The following is a 19,394-nucleotide window of genomic DNA, read 5'->3' as shown; positions in this document are numbered from 1 at the left end:
TTACAGGGGTAATTGGATATTCAACTTTTAGAAAATCATATTAGTTTTTCATTATATCACCTCTTTTAAGAAAAACTTGTAATGTCTCATGTATTTCATCTTTAAAAATGGAAGTAGGATCACCTTTTAATTTAGTATAAAAAGACGGATTGTCAAGTTGTCGATACATTTCTTGATCATAATACTGAGCATCCATAATAACAATCGAACCTCCCTTGTCAGCTGGCTTAACCACTACAGATTTGTCAATTTTTAACTCTTGTAGAGCATTCCTTTGGATTTTAGGTAAATTATTAAAAGAAACATATTCACGTTTTTTATTGAGAACTTGTCCTACATCTCTTTCAACCAATCGACAATATGTTTCCAATGAGTGATTTAAATTTTTAGGTGGAATAAATGTAGATTTAGAACAAAAAACTCGAGAATTAATTGATAAGCTTTGACTATTATTGGGAGGTAAGTTTGTATTATGTCGCTCCTGACTCACAGACATAACCTCAGCATTACTAGAGAAGAATTCTTTAAGTCGTAACGTTCTACAGAACTTTTGAAAATCAACAAAGACACCAAATTCATTACAGTGTGTTGTAGGTACAAATGATAGACCTTTTTCAAGAGCTTGTATACAATCAGATGATAGAGACTTACTAGAAAGATTCACTACATTTTGCCAATTCAATGATGTGGAAACTTGTGACGAGTCCCATATTGATGGTCTCTTCTTACCCCGTCTGCAGGCTTTCTTTTTCCTCGTGCTCTTAGATTTCGAACTGGACGAGAGCTCCACTTTGTTGAGCCATCTTCTAAAAAAGACGATGAGGAAGAACCAAAGCGCTGTTCAGAATCTATATCATTAGCTGATGTCAAAAGTTCTGAGTTGGTCCTTCTAGACAAATTTCTCCCGCTATGAGTATGTTTGCTTTGTCTCCAGATGTAAACCCGCTGTAATTTGTAATCATCAGCGTCTCTGTGAAATTTTCTCTACTTCACCGCTTTAATCTCCATCTCAAGTTGTTTTGGCATACACTGGCATATTCTAAGCTCAGACCCTCCACTGAGTCAGTTTTATAAAGATCCACGAATTGTCTATAAACGAGCCCCTAATATACGTCAAATGTTGGTTAGAGCTGACCAAGAATCGGAACGATCCACGAATCCCTTCTCAGTCCCTGATGGCAACTATAGATGTGGACAATGTGCACAATGTAATTTTACTACAAAATGTCACACTTTTATAGTCATCCGCACTCAGGGAAACAGTTTAAGATTAAGGGAATAATTTCGTGCAATACTAAAAATGTAATTTATATGATCAAATGTCTCTGTGGTTTGGCCTATATAGGTAAAACAAAACAGTGTTTAAAAACGCGTATAGCTGAACACAGAAGTAATATTCGATTGAAGGACCAAAAAATCCCATTGCTGTGCATTTTGATTCTTTTAAACATAATCTATCGACTCTTTGTTACTTAGGCATTGAACAAATTAAAGTATCTAGAAGGGGTGGTGATATTGACAAAATCTTACTACAGAGGGAAGCTTTTTACATTTATACATTGAATACACTTTCTCCAAAAGGTTTAAATTTGGATTTTTTAATTGTATCAGGTGTTATTGACTATGCTGAGAAAATATAAAGTAATTGCCATTTTGTCACTATCTATTGTTTGCCTGACCTGACGAAGACCTCTTTGGTCGAAACGTTGTCCTTTTAATAAATTCTGAGAGCAGCAGTGGCAGTGTGCAGTTTTTTGTTGGTTTATCCTGGAGTGACTTTGATGATCGAGCACCTGCCCTCAGTTTAGTTGGGGTGTGCGCATATTACTTTTTTCTCTGTGTGCTTCCCCTGTCTCATGGTCATGTTCTGATTGGTTGTTATTGTATTTTGGATTGATGTTATTAAAACTGCACTTGGGAACTACCTACGCTCGCCTCCAGTTACACTCCTCCTTATGTTACGCTTTGAAAGAATCTGCATTGTAAGAGATTAATATATGTATTATAATAAATAAAAGTGACTTGACTCACACACATACACTCACATGATAATTTTGTATGAAACATTTATTATTTGTTTAATTTGATAACTTTTTGCATGTGACACAAGAATTTACCCAGAACCCCTGAACTCCCTCCCTCCCAGAACTGCCTGAGAATAGCAGCATCAAACCTCAAACCAGGCTGACTAAATCTCCACCAGAGTGAAGAGGAAAAAGGAAAACAAATGCAACTCTTTAAAGGACCCCACAAGTCTTTCCCAAAGAGATTTGTGGCTTCCTGGTCACTCGGTTCGTACAAAAATGTTCAATATGTACACCAGTGCCACTTCTAGAGAGGCGAGGGCATCGACGCAACTGAACAGAGTCACTGGACGATCTACAACTCGTCCTTTTCGCCCTGCTCGTCGCCCTCTTCTGGTGGCGGGCCGCCCGCGCTGCCGTACAGCTTGCTCACGATGGGCTGCACGACCTCCTCCAGCTCCTTCTTCTTGGCTTGGAAGTCTTCAAGTTCTGCTTCCTGATGAGACTCCAACCACTCGATCTTCTCCTCGACCGCCTTCTCGATGGCTTCTTTATCTTCAGACGACAGCTTGCCGCCGAGCTTCTTCTTGTCGCCGATCTGGTTCTTCAGAGAGTAGGCGTAGTTCTCCAGCTCGTTGCGGGCGTCGATGCGCTCCTTCAGCTTCTTGTCCTCGTCGGCGAAGCGCTCGGCCTTGTTCACCATGCGCTCGATGTCTTTGGGTGTCAGGCGGTTATGGGCATTGGTGATGGTGATCTTGTTCTTGTTTCCTGTGCCTTTGTCCTCAGCAGTGACGCGGAGGATGCCGTTCTCATCGATCTCAAAGGTGACCTCGATCTGAGGGACGCCGCGGGGTGCGGGAGGGATGCCGGTCAGGTCAAAGGTTCCCAGAAGGAGGTTATCCTTGGTCAGGGGATGTTCACCTGGAAACAGGCAGAGAGAGAGTGAGAATCAGAACTGATTCTATTCTGAAGATTAAAGACGGCTTATAAAATGGCTTAAGGTGTAGCAAAACATATGCATTTTTGTGATTTTCCATAATGTCAGCTACCATGGGTGTTTTCAAGTGTAATTCAAAAAGATATTCATTTTGACACTGAAATCTTTGGCTTACCTTCATAAACTTTGATGGTCACGATCAGCTGGTTGTCAGAAACGGTAGTGAAGGGCTTGGATTTCTTGGTGGGCACGCCAGTGTTCCTGGGAATAAGCCTGGTCATATTTCCTCCAACGGTCTCAATGCCCAGGGTAAAAGGGCATCTGTCAAGAAGCAGCAGGTCACCTGATCAACAGGATTCATTAAACATCTCTCAAAAAAAGGGGTTGATTGATGCAAAATCATACTCAAGATTATTTTGGTAAATATTGAGGTCATGATAATTTAACACAATTAATTGTTAACTTTGGAAACATCATGAACTTCGATTTTTTTTTTTTTTAAACATCGTCTTTTTAACAGTGGATTTCCTTGAATATAATTTACCATAAAAAATAATACTAAAATTACACATATATTTAACTTCTTTATTACTATACATTTATTTCATCATATATTTAATTTACATAATAACTTAAATATGTATATATAATCTAGTATGCAATGCAAATTTTTATTAATTATTTAAAGTAAATAATGTAAAAATAAGAACAAAATAAGAGGGCGTTTACGCGACAGCTTTTAACTAGAACAGAAAACTTTTCATGTGTTTCAGCCATTCATTTCATGACAACAGTGTTTTGGGGGCCTGAAAATGCAAACTTTTGAAAACAAGATACAGTTTTTGAAAACAATACCATTATCATCTATACTACAAAAATGCGTATTTGTAAAAACTGTGATGTCATGCATATACGTGTTACATGTTTAGTCTATAGGTGCATAGTGTTTCTTTACAAAGAGACATCGCCATCTACTGGCCAAGCAGCAGAATAAATGGTTTTTAGTCGTTTTCGCAGATCCGTGTGAACAGGGATTGTTTTGTCAAAATTGTCAATACGAGGAAAACGCAAAGGAGAAACTTTTCTGTTTTTAGTACATCGTTGTCATGTAAACGTACCCTAAATATAATATATATATCAATATAATTGAGATTAACGTATGCTGCACTAATGTTGTAGTGCACTTCTCCACACCCTACTGAAGGCTATTAAACATTTAGGGAGGGTGAGTCACTGCTGTAAAGTGAGAAGTGGTGCAAGGGATTTCTAACACAAAAACTAAAACGAGAGCATCATTGCGAATACAGCACAATAATCATTTTAACTCAATTATTTTGTTGTCATAATCGTTGGATGCCTAAGTGGTAATTGATTAATTGTCCTTTATTCAAACCTTCTGGACGTGGAGACGGACTTACCGGTGTCTTGTCCTGATAGAACTCCTGCCAGAACGGCGGCTCCATACGCCACGGCCTCTATGGGGTTGATTCCTCTGGAAATCTCTTTGCCGTTGAAGAACTCTTTCACCAACTGCTGGATCTTGGGGATTTGAGTGGAGCCACCGACCAAGACGATCTCATTGATGTCAGACTTCTTCAGGTCAGAATCTTCCAGAACCTTCTGCACTGGTTTCATGCTGGAGCGGAACAAATCCTGCAAGGGGAAATGCAAAAAACACTGGTTATTTTAGATTTGTTAATAAAAACTCATGTATTTATTAGGGGTGTAATGGTACATGTATTCGTCGGTCATTATGTTGGCCTGTGTACCCTAGCAACCGCATAGCAACACCCTAGCAGCCATCAGAATACCTTAGCAACTGCCTAGCAATGCCTTAGTACCCACCCAGAACACCCTAGCAACCACCTCAAGTACCTTAGCAACTACCTAGCAACACCTTAGCAACCACCCAGAACACCCTAGCAACCGCCTAGCAACACCTTTGCAACTGCCTAACAACTCCTTAGCAAACAATCAGATGCAAGCACTCCACCCACATTTTCTTCAGAAAATGTACATTCTAGTTAGTGGCGCTTGCTTCTCTTGCATACTTATTATTCCACACAAAAGTTTTGTGCGCTACTCCTCTCGAAACGTTTGTCATAGGTCCACGAATGAGGTGTCAAATAATGTGAAGCTAAATAAGGTTTCAACAAGTTGCTAGATTTGTCACAATGCGGTTTCTAGGAAAAAAGTTGCTAAGTTGGCACTTTCATCTGAGAAGCACCCAATTTTACTCATCCAGGTCCTAGCCTGTCGCTGTCCAAAACAGCAATATGGCAATTTTGCACCAGCCGGAGACGATTACAAAACTGCTTCCGCATGTGTATCACAAGAGTGTACATATTTTGAGACAGCAAATCAGTTATTAATTATGAAGCCTATATTCTAAATAAACTGGTATTTGTTACCGTACAGACTGGTCAGAGACGGAAGATCACAGGTAAGGTCTTTTATTGACACAAGCAGAGCAGATATGGCAAATAGGTGAGTGAAACAGACGTTGGTAAAGTGCTTGATGAATGAATGAATGAATGAATGAATGGTGATACTGTCCTTTGTATGTTGCAGAGAGAAGATCCTTGGGCTGGCAGCTGAATGAAGACGCTGGAGCCTTTGAAACCCTAGAGACAGGTAAGTATAGCACAGGTAGTCCTTGAGGTAAGCATGGAGCATAGTCCTTAATGCGAATGAGACCGGACGGTGACTGTGTGTGTGTGCGAGTGTCTTTTGAGTGCTGGCTGATTGCGGTGCTGATGAGGTGCAGGTGTGTGATCAGTACTCTGGTGAGGGAGTGCGCTGTGATTGGACAATGGTGGAGCCTGGCGTGTCTGTGACAGTACCCCTTCCCCTCCATGGCCCGCTCCTGAGGGCCGAGGACCCCGACGTCATGGTGGTCGTCCTCTTCCACGAGGTGCAGGTCTGTTGGGATAAGTAGCGTGGAAAGTGTCCAGTAGATTGGGGTCGAGTATGTTGTTGCGTGGAACACAGTATCGCTCCTCAGGACCATAGCCTTCACAGTCCACAAGATACTCAAGAAGACCACCATGGCGCCGGGAGTCCAGGATCTCTCGAACCTCATAAGCTGCGCCGTCGTCCAGGATGAGTGGAAGGGGGGGTTTGGCTTCGTCCACGCCAGGCCCTGTGGAGAGAGGAACAGAAAGGTGGTGAGGTTTAAGGAGTGACACATGGAATGTGGGGTGAACGCGGTACTCAGGGGGTAACTGTAGCTTATAGGTGACCGGGTTGATCTGCTCTGTGATGGTGAATGGGTCAATGAACCTGGGACTCAGCTTCTTGCAGGGTAGACGCAGGCGGATGTCTAGGGTTGACAGCCAGACCTTCTGTCCTGATTGGTAGGCTGGAAGCGACCGATCTCTTGGATCTTCCTCTCTGTCTGCCGTTCTACTGCGGATGGTATCCTGATGATAGGTTGACGGTCACACCTAGGAGTGAGAAGAAGGCTCTCCAGACCCGAGAGATGAATTGAGGTCCTCTGTCTGATACAATGTCTTCTGGAATGCCAAAGTACCGGAATATGTGGTTAAACATGAGCTCCGCAGTCTCCATTGCAGTAGGCAGTCCCTTTAAAGGAATCAAACAACATGATTTAGAAAACCTATCGACAACCACAAATATACAGGTACAGTCCCCAGGCAGGTCAGTGATGAAATCCACCCTTAGGTGTGACCATGGTCGGTTGGGAACGGGCAGAGGAAGGAGCTTGCCAGATGGTAGATGACGTAGGCTCTTCGAGATGGCGCATTCCTTACATCCCTGCACGTACCTTCTGACATCAGATGCCATGTTCTTTCAGCAACGAGAGGGTTTCATTGACCCCCGGGTGGCCAGTGCCTAGTGAGGTGTGAGCAGAGTGGATGAGTGGAGTGCGCCGTGTCCTGTTGATATACTGCAAGCCCGGTGGGCAACCCGGCGGAGTGTTGGCGGAGGCATTGGAGGAGGGTATGGTCTCCGTTGACCAGGTGATCGGGCTGATGATGAGTTTCTCAGGAAGGATGGTTTCAGGCTCTTCAGAGCTCTCTTCAGGTGTGTAAAGACGAGATAAGGCATCTGCCTTTACGTTTCTTGATCCAGGATGATAGGAGTTTGTGAAATTGAAACGAGTGAAGAATAAGGCCCAGCGGGCCTGTCTGGGGTTTAGTCTCTTTGCCACCCGCAGATACTCCAAGTTCTTGTGGTCAGTAAGCACCAGAAACGGGTGTCTAGCACCCTCCAACCAATGCCTCCACTCTTCGAGTGCCAACTTGATGGCCAGGAGTTCTCGATTGCCGATGTCGTAAATCACCTCCGGCGGGTTGAGCTTGCGGGAGAAGAAGGCACATGGATGGAGTTTGCTGGTGTTCCCCTGCTGCTGCGACAGTACCGCTCCAACTCCGGTGGTGGAAGCATCAACCTCCATGACGAAGGGCTTGTCGGGATCAGGGTGTACCAGGAGCGGAGCGGTGGTGAAGGCATTCTTCAAGGTGTTAAACGCTTCAGTGGCAGCTGGCGTCCAGGACAGAGATATGGGCTTATGTCAGAGGAGGCTTGTGAGTGGGTTGGTGATTGTACTGTAATCTTGGATGAATCGACGGTAGAAATTGGCGAAGCCGAGGAATCGTTAGAGTTCTTTGATGGTTGTGGGAGTTGGCCAGTTCCTGATGGCATCCACCTTCCCTTCGTCCATCCGGATGCCACTGCTGTCGATGTTATACCCAAGGAACTGCACTGAGGGCTGATGGAAGGAGCATTTTTCGGCTTTCAGGAAGAGCTGGAATTCCCTCAGGCGTTTCAGGACCTCCGCAACATGGTTGTGATATTCGGCCATGCTCCAGGAGTAAATCAGGATGTCACCGATGTAAACCAAGATGAACTTGTGGAGAAACTCCCAGAGCACCTCATGAATGAAATCCTGGAATACAGAGGGGGCATTGACCAGGCCATACGGCATCACAAGGTACTCGTAGTGTTCAGTAGGTGTCACGAAGGCGGTCTTCCACTCGTCCCCCTCACGTATCCGGGTTATACGTGCTGTGGAGGTCCAACTTGGTGAAGGCAGTGGCACCACAGAGATGTTCCAGGGCCGCTGGGATGAGAGGAAGGGGATATCTGAATTTAACAGTGATGTTATTTAGTGCTCTGTAATCAATACATGGCCGCAAGCCTCCGTCCTTTTTGCCACAAAGAAGAAGCTGGAAGCAGCAGGGGAAGTAGATGGACGGATGTATCCTTGTGCCAGCGCCTCCTCGATGTACTCCTCCATGGCCTTCTCCTCCGGGATGGAAAGGGGATATATCTTTCCCCTTGGCACTAACTCACCCAGTAGCAGATCTATGGCGCAGTCCCATGGCCGGTGTGGAGGCAGCTTGGAGGCTCTTTTTGGGCAGAAAACATCACTGAAGGGGGCGTAACACAATGGTATATCCACAGAATGTTTTACTAGGGGACTCTCGATGGAAGTGGCACAGACAGAGAGATGTTCGGGACGTGGTGAAGATGGTACAGGAAAACTGGAAAAACCGTTCATGAAACAAGTGTTGCCCCACTTCAGGATTTCGCCGGTACTCCATGAGATGACTGGGTTGTGCTGCTCCAACCACGGGCACCCTCATATCACGTCAGCAGTGGATTCCTCCAGAACCAGCAGATGGATCTTCTCAACGTGCAGCACACCAATCTGTAGTTGAGATGAAGTTGCCGGCTGACCCAGAATCGAGGAGTGCATTGACTGGAAATGAAACATCAGCAGCAGTAAGTTTTACAACAGTAGTGAGTGGTTTCATCTTTTTAATGGAACGGATGGTGGCACTCATCATGGGACGAGGAGGACGAATTGGGCATGCGGAGATTACATGCCCCAAAGGATCCAAAATACAAGCAAAGATTCTGGGTCAGCCTTCTCTGCCGTTCAGTTACCGTGAGTCAGTTGGAGTCCAGTTGCATGGGTTCGTATGCTGGTTCTAGAGGGCTGATGGACTCTGGTCGACAGGAGGAGGTGTTGAGCTGTGGCTGGCCCTGGTGCTCTTCGAGACACGACTGCATACGAGTGGAGAGTTGTATGAAGCGTTCAAGCCTGATGGTGTCCTCATATGCAGCGAGATGCAATCGCACTCGGGGATCTAATCCCTGACGATACAAGGTCAGCAGAGCTTGTTCGTTCCATCCACTCACGGCAGCGAGAGTTCTGAATTTGAGAGCATAATCATTTACAGTCATTCTGCCTTGTTTAAGGTATAAAGTGTCTCACCAACAGATGAATCCCAGATAGGCTTTCCAAAAACTTGAATATGACAAAGCTGGAATATGACTGGAGAACTGGATTATTTTGCATCCACAGAGAATCAGCCCATTGTAATGCTTTGCCTTGTAATTGTGAGATGATAAACGCTACCTTGGATTGATCGTTGGGATATGAGTGCGATTGCATCTCCAGGACCAGCGAGCATTGGAGAAGAAATCCGCTGCATTCCTCCGCCAATCCAGAGAAGGGCGCCGGTTTGGCCATGGGACTGGTGTACACTGTGGCTGAAGAAGTGGCGGTGGTGTTGCTGCTGGTGATCGCTGGTGGTGATGGTGAAGGGTTGGTGGTGAGTGCTCGCCGCAAAGCATCTACGAGCTCTTGAAAGGGATCCGGTTGGCTCATACTTGTGTCTGACTGTTATGGTCCGGTCTTCTGTTACCATACAGACTGGTCAGAGACGGAAGATCACAGGTAAGGTCTTTTATTGACACAAGCAGAGCAGATATGGCAAACAGGTAAGTGAAACAGACATTGGTAAAGTGCTTGATGAATGAATGAATGGTAAAACTGTCCTTTGCATGTTGCAGAGAGAAGATCCTTGGGCTGGTAGCTGAATGAAGACGCTGGAGATCGACGAGATACACACACGGGAAACACAGGAGGTAACTTGGAAACCCTAGAGACAGGTAAGTATAGCACAGATAGTCCTTGAGGTAAGCATGGAGCATAGTCCTTAATGCGAACGAGACCGGACGGTGACTGTGTGTGTGCGTGTCTATTGAGTGCTGGCTGATTGCGGTGCTGATGAGGTGCAGGTGTGTGATCAGTACTCTGGTGAGGGAGTGCGCTGTGATTGGACAGTGGTGGAGCCTGGCGTGTCTGTGACAGTAGTATTATTATTTTATTCAAAATTATCTAAAAAGTTAATGCCTGTAGGAATAAAATGTAATTTTCGCAAAATCCATTTAATGACTTTTAATGCTTTTTACTGCCCTGTGAAAACCCTGATAATCAGAAAATAATAGATTCAATGTAAAAAAAAAAAAAAAAAAAAAGTTACACTTTTTATTAGGTGTCCTTATGTAATTATAGAAATTAAGTTAAGCTGTAGATACATGCAGGTATTTTTAAAAATATAAGTACAATGTGAAAACATGTATTTACAAATAATTAATGGTGCTCTAAGTGATCCTGGGTGGAGTAACTTTCTGTTGATGTTCGAAGTGTTGTCAAACAAAACAGAGGCTAGCTAGACCCTCCCTCCTGCTCCTCCCCTCCATGCTTCCTGAAACAGTCATGAACACGCATTTAAAATGTAAGTAGCTTGCGTATTGACGCTGCTTGTCGGTTATTGGCTGGGGCACTGTTTATTGTTTCATGGTCCAGGCTGCACCAGTTTGTTTTTGTTGCCGTTTTTGGAGCTTGTGGCAACTACAGAGACTGTGTTTTTTTTTTACAGTGTGTTCAGGGGACAGGCAGCTAGCGGATAGTGAGGAGATGTTTGCTGTATGTGACAAAAAATGTTTTGGCCTAAAAACGCGTGACATTGCTTAGAGCACCTTTAAATGATTAATTCAGATGTTAGTACGAGTAATCAAAAACATCTAACATAAAGTGGTGCCAAAAAATACTCTACAGGGAGTGCAGAATTATTAGGCAAGTTGATTTTCTGATCATATTTTTTTCCCAAGCACATTTTACCAATTCCAATCCACATCAATCTTAATAACTACTATTAATATTGTTTTTAATCATTTATAAGTGATATATAATTGTTCATGAAGGCTGGAAATGAAAAATGCCTTATATTCAGGTGTGCAGAATTATTAGGCAAGTTTTCTTTTACAGGCAAAATGAGCCAAAAAAGAGATTTAACTCAGACTGAAAAGTCAAAAATTATTAAATACTCATGAGAAGGACGCAATACTAATGCAATACTAGAAATTGCAAAGTTAAAGCATGACCAAGGGACAGCAAAATGCTCATTGGGTCAGCGGGGTCAGACAAAAACAGGTGGAAAAGAAAAGACACGTTAACTGCAAAATAATTAAGAATTATTTGTGAAACCATCAGGAACCCTTTAGTCTCCAGCGCCACCATTTTCCAGAACTGCAACCTACCTGGAGTCTCCAGAAGTGCAAGGTCTCAGGATCTCAGAGACTTAGGTTAGCTAAAGAATCCTAAAAAATGACCCGCACTTGATAAGAATCACAAGCTGAAGTGTTATAAAATACATGAAGACTGGGTTTTTATAGGCCTTATAAACCGACAGCTTGAGAGTGACTCCTGAAGGACCAGCACCACATCCTCTTGTACCACTGTTTGAAGAATTTATCCAGAATCTGGCAGTAAGTTTTGGAAGATCATTTTTAGTCCATCTCTGCAAGACAGACATTTCAGGATAAGAGATGGACTAAAAGTGAACTCAAACACCTTACTGCCAGATTCTGGATAAATTCTTCAAACAGTGGTACAAGAGGATGTGGTGCTGGTCCATCAGGAGTCACTCTCAAGCTGTCTGTCTATAAGCCCTATTAAAACCCAGTCTTAATGTATTTTATAACACTTCAGCTTGTGATTCTTATCAAGTGCAGGTCATTTTTTAGGATTCTTTAGCTAACCTAAGTCTCTGAGATCCTAACACCTTGCACTTCTGGAGACTCCAGGTAGGTTGCAGCTCTGGAAAATGGTGGCGCTGGAGACTAAAGGGTTCCTGATGGTTTCACACTTAATTCTTCACCTTAATTCTTAATTATTTTGCAGTTAACATGTGTCTTTTCTTTTCCACCTGTTTTTGTCTGACCCCACTGACCCAATGAGCATTTTGCTGTCCCTTGGTCATGCTTTAACTTTGCAATTTCTAGTATTGCATTAGTATTGCGTCCTTCTCATGAGTATTTAATAATTTTTGACTTTTCAGTCTGAGTTAAATCTCTTTTTTGGCTCATTTTGCCTGTAAAAGAAAACTTGCCTAATAATTCTGCACACCTGAATATAAGGCATTTTTCATTTCCAGCCTTCATGAACAATTATATATCACTTATAAATGATTAAAAACAATATTAATAGTAGTTATTAAGATTGATGTGGATTGGAATTGGTAAAATGTGCTTGGGAAAAAAATACGATCAGAAAATCAACTTGCCTAATAATTCTGCACTCCCTGTATAGCTTAATCGATAAAAAAAATCTATAGATTAATTGATCATCAAAATAATTGTTTGTTACAGCCCTAATAAATTTATTTAAAGAAACTCTCTCCAGATTTATTTAGTGGTGGGTCCAGCTCCAGAACACCGAACAGACATACTTTTGACTCAGGCTGCCCATTAAGGCTTTCTCAAGCCAACATCAAAGTTTGTTTATACAAACTTTAGCTTCAGAACTAATAAATATATACTTAATAAATATAAGTCTTTTTTTTATTATTTTAATGTTAAAATTAATATTTTAATATTTTACTTATAAATAAGTAATTTTTAATATTTTTATTTTCTATTTTTATTCATTTTTATCTTAGTTTTTAGTAATTTAGTACCTAAGTAAAAATGAAAACGAAAAAAACTAAAAGGAAATTTAAAATAAAACAAATAAAATTGAAATAATTGTATTTTTAAATGCTATGTTGAATACCGAAATTTAAATAAAAAAAAACGTATACACACTTTTCATGTGCACAAAATAAAATATTGGCTTATTTTTAGATTTTTTAATCACGTTTTCTTTCTTTAAATTGTTTCTCCCACACTTTCGAGAGTAATTACTCTGAAACCATGATAACGAGTGAGATGGCGCCCCTCTTGTTCCCGTTAAAAAGTCAACCTATTCTCACTCATGAGAGGTCCACTACTGCCGCATGTCCAAGAGAATGCTATACTGGCTGCAATCTCGCCCAGAGAAGCAGGACATTCTAAGCGCTTAACGTGAAAAATGAAAGCGCTTAATGTAGCTTAGTGTACTAAGACAGTGATATTGTCTAATTTCTTTCTTCTTTTAGTAGGATTAAGCCATGTAAGCCAGTGACGCGCCCGAAGGCCTTGCTTTCAGTGAGAATTGAGAAACATTTCATGCCAAACCTCCAATGAGGCAAAGAGCGCCGGAATTTTGTCTTCATGAAAATGACATGGTATAATTTTGTCATCATAACATAGGTTTGTATATTTTCAATTTGAACAGCATAGCGTAGGCTATAGCCTTTAAAGCCACACCTAATCCTAAACAATTTCTCGATATAAAACAATATAAAACACCTAACAGCCAGACAAAAAAGTCACAGTAATTTAGATGTCATTTTGGCCTTTATTCATATAAAACAGTAAAAACGAAAAAGGATGGGATCGAGACCACAAGCGGGAACTCGACAATGTGTTGGAGCGCTAAACAAGAGGCTATAGCCTAATGTTTATTTGTTATATATAATGCTATTTATATTAAAATATAAATGTAATAATAATAATAATAATAATAATAATAATAATTATTATAATAATAATTTAACGAATGAAAAATAATCAATGTCATCTTTTTAGACTTTTAATGCAAGCCATTCTATTGACACCAGAGGAAAAGGCACTAGAGGGCACTTCAGTGTCTGTGTATGACGCAAAACAATAGAAATTAAATTTAGAATTTTTAAATGAAAAAAAAAGTTGTATTATTTTTTACAAAATAAATAATAGTGGGAGAAACAACAATTTTACAAAAGAAAACTTGTTAATTGATATTTCTTCAACTTTAATCTGTCTATTTTAAATTTTTGTTTATAAAGATGCAAAACGTAATAAACAAAAATCTGAAAAGAAGATAATATTTATTTTGTGCCCATGAAATTTGTGTATTCGGTTTTAATTAAAATTTTGGTAATCAAGATAGCATTTAAAAATACAACAACCGTTAAAACAACGTGGTTAAAAAAAATGAAAAAGGAATGGGTGCAAAAGTACACAGAACTACACGGACCAAAACAAGTTTTTTTTTCTAATTTTATTTTTAATTTCCTTTTAGCTTTTTTTTAAAATAATATTTCTATTTACTTTATTTATTTTAAGTAAAAATTAATTAAATAAATATAAATATTAAAAAACTAAAGTAAATGAATAATAAAAATTATTTCAATAATGAAATAAAATAAATATTAGGTGAGAAAGCTTAAAATTATTTCACCATGTTGAGCTCCTCAAACTTGGCGCGGGTCAGAGTTTCAGAGAAGTCTTCACCCTTGAAGAAGGACTCGATCTCGATGCGGACCTGGTACTGGGTGGACAGGGCACTCTTGGCTCTCTCCACCTCACGGCGCAGCTTCTGCATGGCACGGTTGTCTTTGCGCACATCCTTTCCAGTTTTCTTCTTGTACAGCTTAATGAAGTGCTCCATGACGCGCTGGTCAAAATCTACCCCGCCCAGTTGAGTGTCTCCGCTGGTGGCCACCACCTCGAACACGCCGTTGTCGATGTTCAGCAGGGATACATCGAAGGTGCCGCCGCCCAGATCGAACACCAGGATGTTTTTTTCACCACCGTCCTTCTTGTCCAGACCGTAAGCAATGGCGGCGGCAGTTCTGTGAAGAGCAAAAAGACGTCCATCAGGTTTACTGTCATGTACTGCTCCAAGACACAAAGGTTGAGGATCCAAATGCAGTATTTATTGAGAGGGTAATCTACAATCGTAATCCATCAAAACAGACAGAGGTCAAAACACAGACAAACAGTCCAAACAATAACTCTTCGGTAAGGACAGTTTGCCTTGGTTCCCTGAAGAGAGAACAAGACGCTGTGTCGAATGACGCTGTGGTGATTGTGTCCGGCCAATTCATAAGCAAAGCTATCCTTTTAAGAGAAGTGATAGCCAAGAGGAACAATGTCTTTAGAGTCAGTAAGTTGACTGGAACCTCTTTAATAGGCTCAAAGGGAGCCAGGGAATGGTCTTGGAGCTTTCCAAATCCCATGCCGGTACCCTAGTGCAGGGGTGCCCAATCCTGTTCCTGGAGATCTACCTACCTGCAAAGTTTAGCTTCAACCTTGCTCAACACACCTATCTGTAATTATCAAGTGCTCCTGAAGATCTTAATTAACTGATTCAGGTGTGTTTTATCAGGGTTGGAGCTAAACTTTGCAGGTAGGTAGATCTCCAGGAACAGGATTGGGCACCCCTGCCCTAGTGCGTACTGCAGGCCTCAGCCTCAAAGTGCCAAGGAGGAAATGTGTTACCAAGGGGTCTCTCCCTAAGGACATACCACCAAAAGAAATCTGGTAAGCAGCTATGGCCACCACATAAACCTTTAGTGTGGATGGGGATAACCCTGCAGTGAATCGCTCTTGCAGGATCTCCAGCACTGTACCAACAGGCCAGTTAACCCTCTGGAGTCTGAGGCTGATTTGGAGCTTGGAGAAGTTTTGACATGCTCTGACATTTGTGCTTTTTTCAGTTGTTCATAAACATATAAATGACAAAAGTGTCATTACACTGTATTCACAAACTAGGCTACAATAATATGTGAGGAACATGTATGTACATGTTTGTATTTTTAAAGGAATAATGTTTATGCGTGGTTATTGAAAAAACAAAAAACTTAAGTCACTGAAATAAGGCCAAAAATCTGTGTTCACAAGACTTTTGGGTATTGGAGGTTGTAGACTAGGGTTTTGCTTCAGAATTGTGTAAAAATTATGCTGCCTACTCCTTCATATAAAACAATATATTGATTTAGTTTTTGTAAGACACATTTTGTCAAGAAACACAGTATGCGTGGAGGCGTGAATCTGCATGAATAATGGGCCATTTACACCTGAGAAGACAAAAGAAACACATAATAATGACCTTAAATGACTTGCATATTAATGAGGCCTTTCAGTCAGGTAGGCTGTGAAAAAAACCCTCTGTAATAATTTCTCAGCTCATCATAAACAGCAATACTGTGAAATATTATTACAATTTAAAATAATGGTATTCTATTATATTCTTTCAAGTATAATGTATTTCTGTGATGCAAAGTGTCTGAACAATTATGTTCCCTCTATGGCATTTCATATAGGCTTTTAGCTTAAAAGCATGCACATTTGGAGAAATATTGATGGATTCTTATATATTTATGTCAGTTTTCTATACTGAGAAGTAATATATATTGTCATCACTATGAGTGCTGGATACTGTGTTTTCAATTCATACTTGCAGCCGGAGGGCGCTCTCTGTGCACATTTAGTCCACAAATTATTCTAAAGAAGAAGAGGACATTTCAGGAATGGTGTTTTCAATTCATACTTGCAGCCGGAGGGCGCTCTCTGTACACCTTTAGGCCACAAATTCATATAAAGAAGAAAAGGAACTAGGAACTAACGGCATGTCTTCTAGAGATCGCTAACCATGGCTTTAACGTCCAAATAAACACTTTTCAAGACAATAAACACACGATTGAGACGATGAATGCATGTATTGCCTCTGAATTTGCGTCTGAATAGCGCTGGCTCCGTGGGCGTGGCCGCATTAGCAGATAATGAGCTGAATCACAGACTTCTGACATGGCTCTCTTTTCATACAGATTACATAAACACAATGTTTGTTTTCGATTTAACTTGCACGATTTAACACCTGACATTTCAACGTTTCTTTAGACGTAAGTGTCATTTTTTTTGTCATTAGTATTCATAAGTTACAGTTCATTTTCTGAGAACTATCAGATTGGACTTCGTTCAGAGGGAGAGGAGAGATCACGCATCATGTTAGTTTTCTTTATTTTACAAAAAGCACAACATTATGTTTTTACTCTGAGTGTACACAAATAAAATAAGACATGTCTCTATGACAAGAAATGACGGAGTATTTTAAGTCTGTTTTGCTGCAATGTGAAAAAAATCCTGCAAAATGCGCCGGCGCATTTTCAGACCTCAGGGAGTTAACTGGGTCCAGCTAATGACCACTGCACCAGTAAGTGAAAACTCTCCACTTCAGGGCATACAGCTTCCTTGTGGAGGGAGCTCTAGAGTGAAGAATGGTCTCAGTAACCTCAGTTGAGAGACCAGAGTCTATGAACTGGGCCCCCTCAGAGGCCAAGCCCACAGCTTTCACAGTTCTGGGCAGGGATAAAATATTGAGGTCCCTTCTTTAACAGAATCTCCCAAGGAGAGCTGTCGAGGAGAGACACTAGACACTCTGCCCGGCCGTCGCAGGGCGATCAAGGTGAGACGAATCCTGTCCCAGTGAACTCTCTCCAGAACTCCCGGGAGCCTTCGCCACATCTGAACCATGGCATCCAGTCCGAGAGGAGCTGGATACATGAGGGAAAACCAGTGGACAGCAAGACATCTCTCGAGACACAAACAGATCCACTTGTGCCTGACCAAACAACCGCCACATCTGCTCCACCACCTCAGGGTGGAGCCTCTGATCATCCCGGGCCTCAGCCCCTGTCTCGACAGGATGTCTGCTCCCTGGTTTTGGCACCCAGGGAGGTTGGCTGCCCTGAGTGATAGTAGTTTTCCTTGGAACCACAGGAGGATTTGGTGCACCAGTTTGCAGAGTGGACGCTAGCACAAATCCCCCTGGTGATTTAAATAGGTGACCACCGATGTGTTGTCTGAGCAGATGACCACGTGGTGGCCCCTGAGGTCTAGGAGGAAATTCTTGATTGCAAGAAAGACAGTAATCATTTCCAGGCAGTTGATGAGTCAGGAAAGATGGTGCCCCCTCCACAGACCTTGAGTCGAGCGACCTTCTAGGACCGCTCCCTGTCCCGTGAGGTAAGCGTCCGATGTTAGAACCTTGCTTCGACAAAGTTTTTCAAACTGTTTGACAGTAAGTGACTGGCCTAGCTTTAACCAGTTTACTGAGGATAGAATTGACTCGATGCATGCAGGTGATAGTCGTGCTTGCATTTTGGTCGAATCTTAAACCACGCCTCGAAAAATGGTCCTCTTTGCTGGAGAAAGCCAGTGGTGGACAGTAACAAAGTACTTTTAACTTTTACCTTTACTTCACTGCATTCCAAAGCATAAAATCATACTTTTTACTCCACTACATTTCATAAAACATATTGATATTCATTATTTTAAAATGAAGAAATCGTCACATGCTCAGAGATGCAAAAGCGGTGTCCGATTCGTGCACAAACTGATTCTTTTCAGTCATCCTGTTAAATCAGTTCACAAATCACATTGACAATTCATTCTCAAATTGGACTGATCATATTGCAGCTGTTCAAAAGATTGCACTGATTCAAAGATCCGTTCAGAGCGCGTCTCCAGTGAATTGAATTTCACTGTCTGACTGAAAATTAGCCAAGAACTTAGATCTGAGACTTTTACTAAGCTGCCGTACTGTTAAAGGTGACGTAGGCTATGTAGTTTGTGCTACACTAGTGCCACCAAGAGGAATAATGGTCTTCTTGCTGGACTGCCATCATGCACAATCAAGCCTCTACAAATGATTCAGTACGCTGCAGCACGACTCATCTTTAAGGAGCCCAAAAGAGCCCACGTCACTCCTCTCTTCATCTCTCTGCACTGGCTACCACTTACTGCTCGCATCAAATTCAAGGCGTTGACGCTTCTTACAGATCTACCACAGGCTCAGCACCCTCCTACTTCCACTCACTCTTACGAGTCTACACTCCTACCAGAAGCCTATGCTCATTAAAGGAGAGAAGGCTTGTGGTACCATCACAGAGAGGCACAAAATCACTCTCCAGAACATTCTCGTTCACTGTTCCTTGCTGGTGGAACGATCTTCCTGCCTCCATCCGGAATGCAGAATCCCTGGCAATATTCAAAAGACAGTTGAAAACTCATCTCTTTTGTGAGCACTTATCCTCATCGTAATTTTTTTTTTTTAAAACAACTCCTATACCTATCCTTACAATTCCTTTAATCCCTCTCTATTGTAGCTTATGATACTCTGAGCACTGCCTAAAACTTGTATTGTGAGCATTTCTTGTGTCTATTTGCCTCGTCATGACGACTCACTCGTTGTATTCCTCACTTGTAAGTCGCTTTGGATAAGAGCGTCAGCCAAATCAATAAATGTAAATGAATACAAAAAATACAGCATATTATGCAAAACGTCGAGTCTGACCCAAACAACATAATTACAGCTCTTACAGGTGATTTATGAAGGAATGTTTTAACAGGTAAAATATAGGCTACTTTCAATATAAGATCCAACATATCAGAAATACTTCTTACTGTGTTGCTATGTGTCAAGA

At 41.6% G+C, this 19,394-nt stretch overlaps 1 protein-coding gene across 1 annotated transcript in view; it reads right to left on the bottom strand.

The window, feature by feature from the left end:
• Positions 1–2,258: 2,258 nt before the first annotated feature.
• The window catches only part of LOC125266229 (endoplasmic reticulum chaperone BiP-like), a 36,301-nt gene continuing 19,165 nt past the window's right edge, over positions 2,259–19,394 (bottom strand). The window contains exons 5-8 of the mRNA XM_048186702.1: positions 14,366–14,759; positions 4,380–4,614; positions 3,137–3,304; positions 2,259–2,945 (exon numbers count right to left, since the gene is read on the bottom strand). Of these exons, the coding sequence (XP_048042659.1) occupies positions 2,380–2,945; positions 3,137–3,304; positions 4,380–4,614; positions 14,366–14,759 (1,363 nt within the window). The 3' untranslated portion in view covers positions 2,259–2,379. The remainder of the gene's footprint in view (positions 2,946–3,136; positions 3,305–4,379; positions 4,615–14,365; positions 14,760–19,394) is intronic.

The sequence above is a fragment of the Megalobrama amblycephala genome, linkage group LG4 (genome assembly GCF_018812025.1).
Source record: "Megalobrama amblycephala isolate DHTTF-2021 linkage group LG4, ASM1881202v1, whole genome shotgun sequence".
Classification (NCBI taxonomy): domain Eukaryota; kingdom Metazoa; phylum Chordata; class Actinopteri; order Cypriniformes; family Xenocyprididae; genus Megalobrama; species Megalobrama amblycephala.
This window is presented reverse-complemented; position numbering and strand designations above follow the sequence as displayed.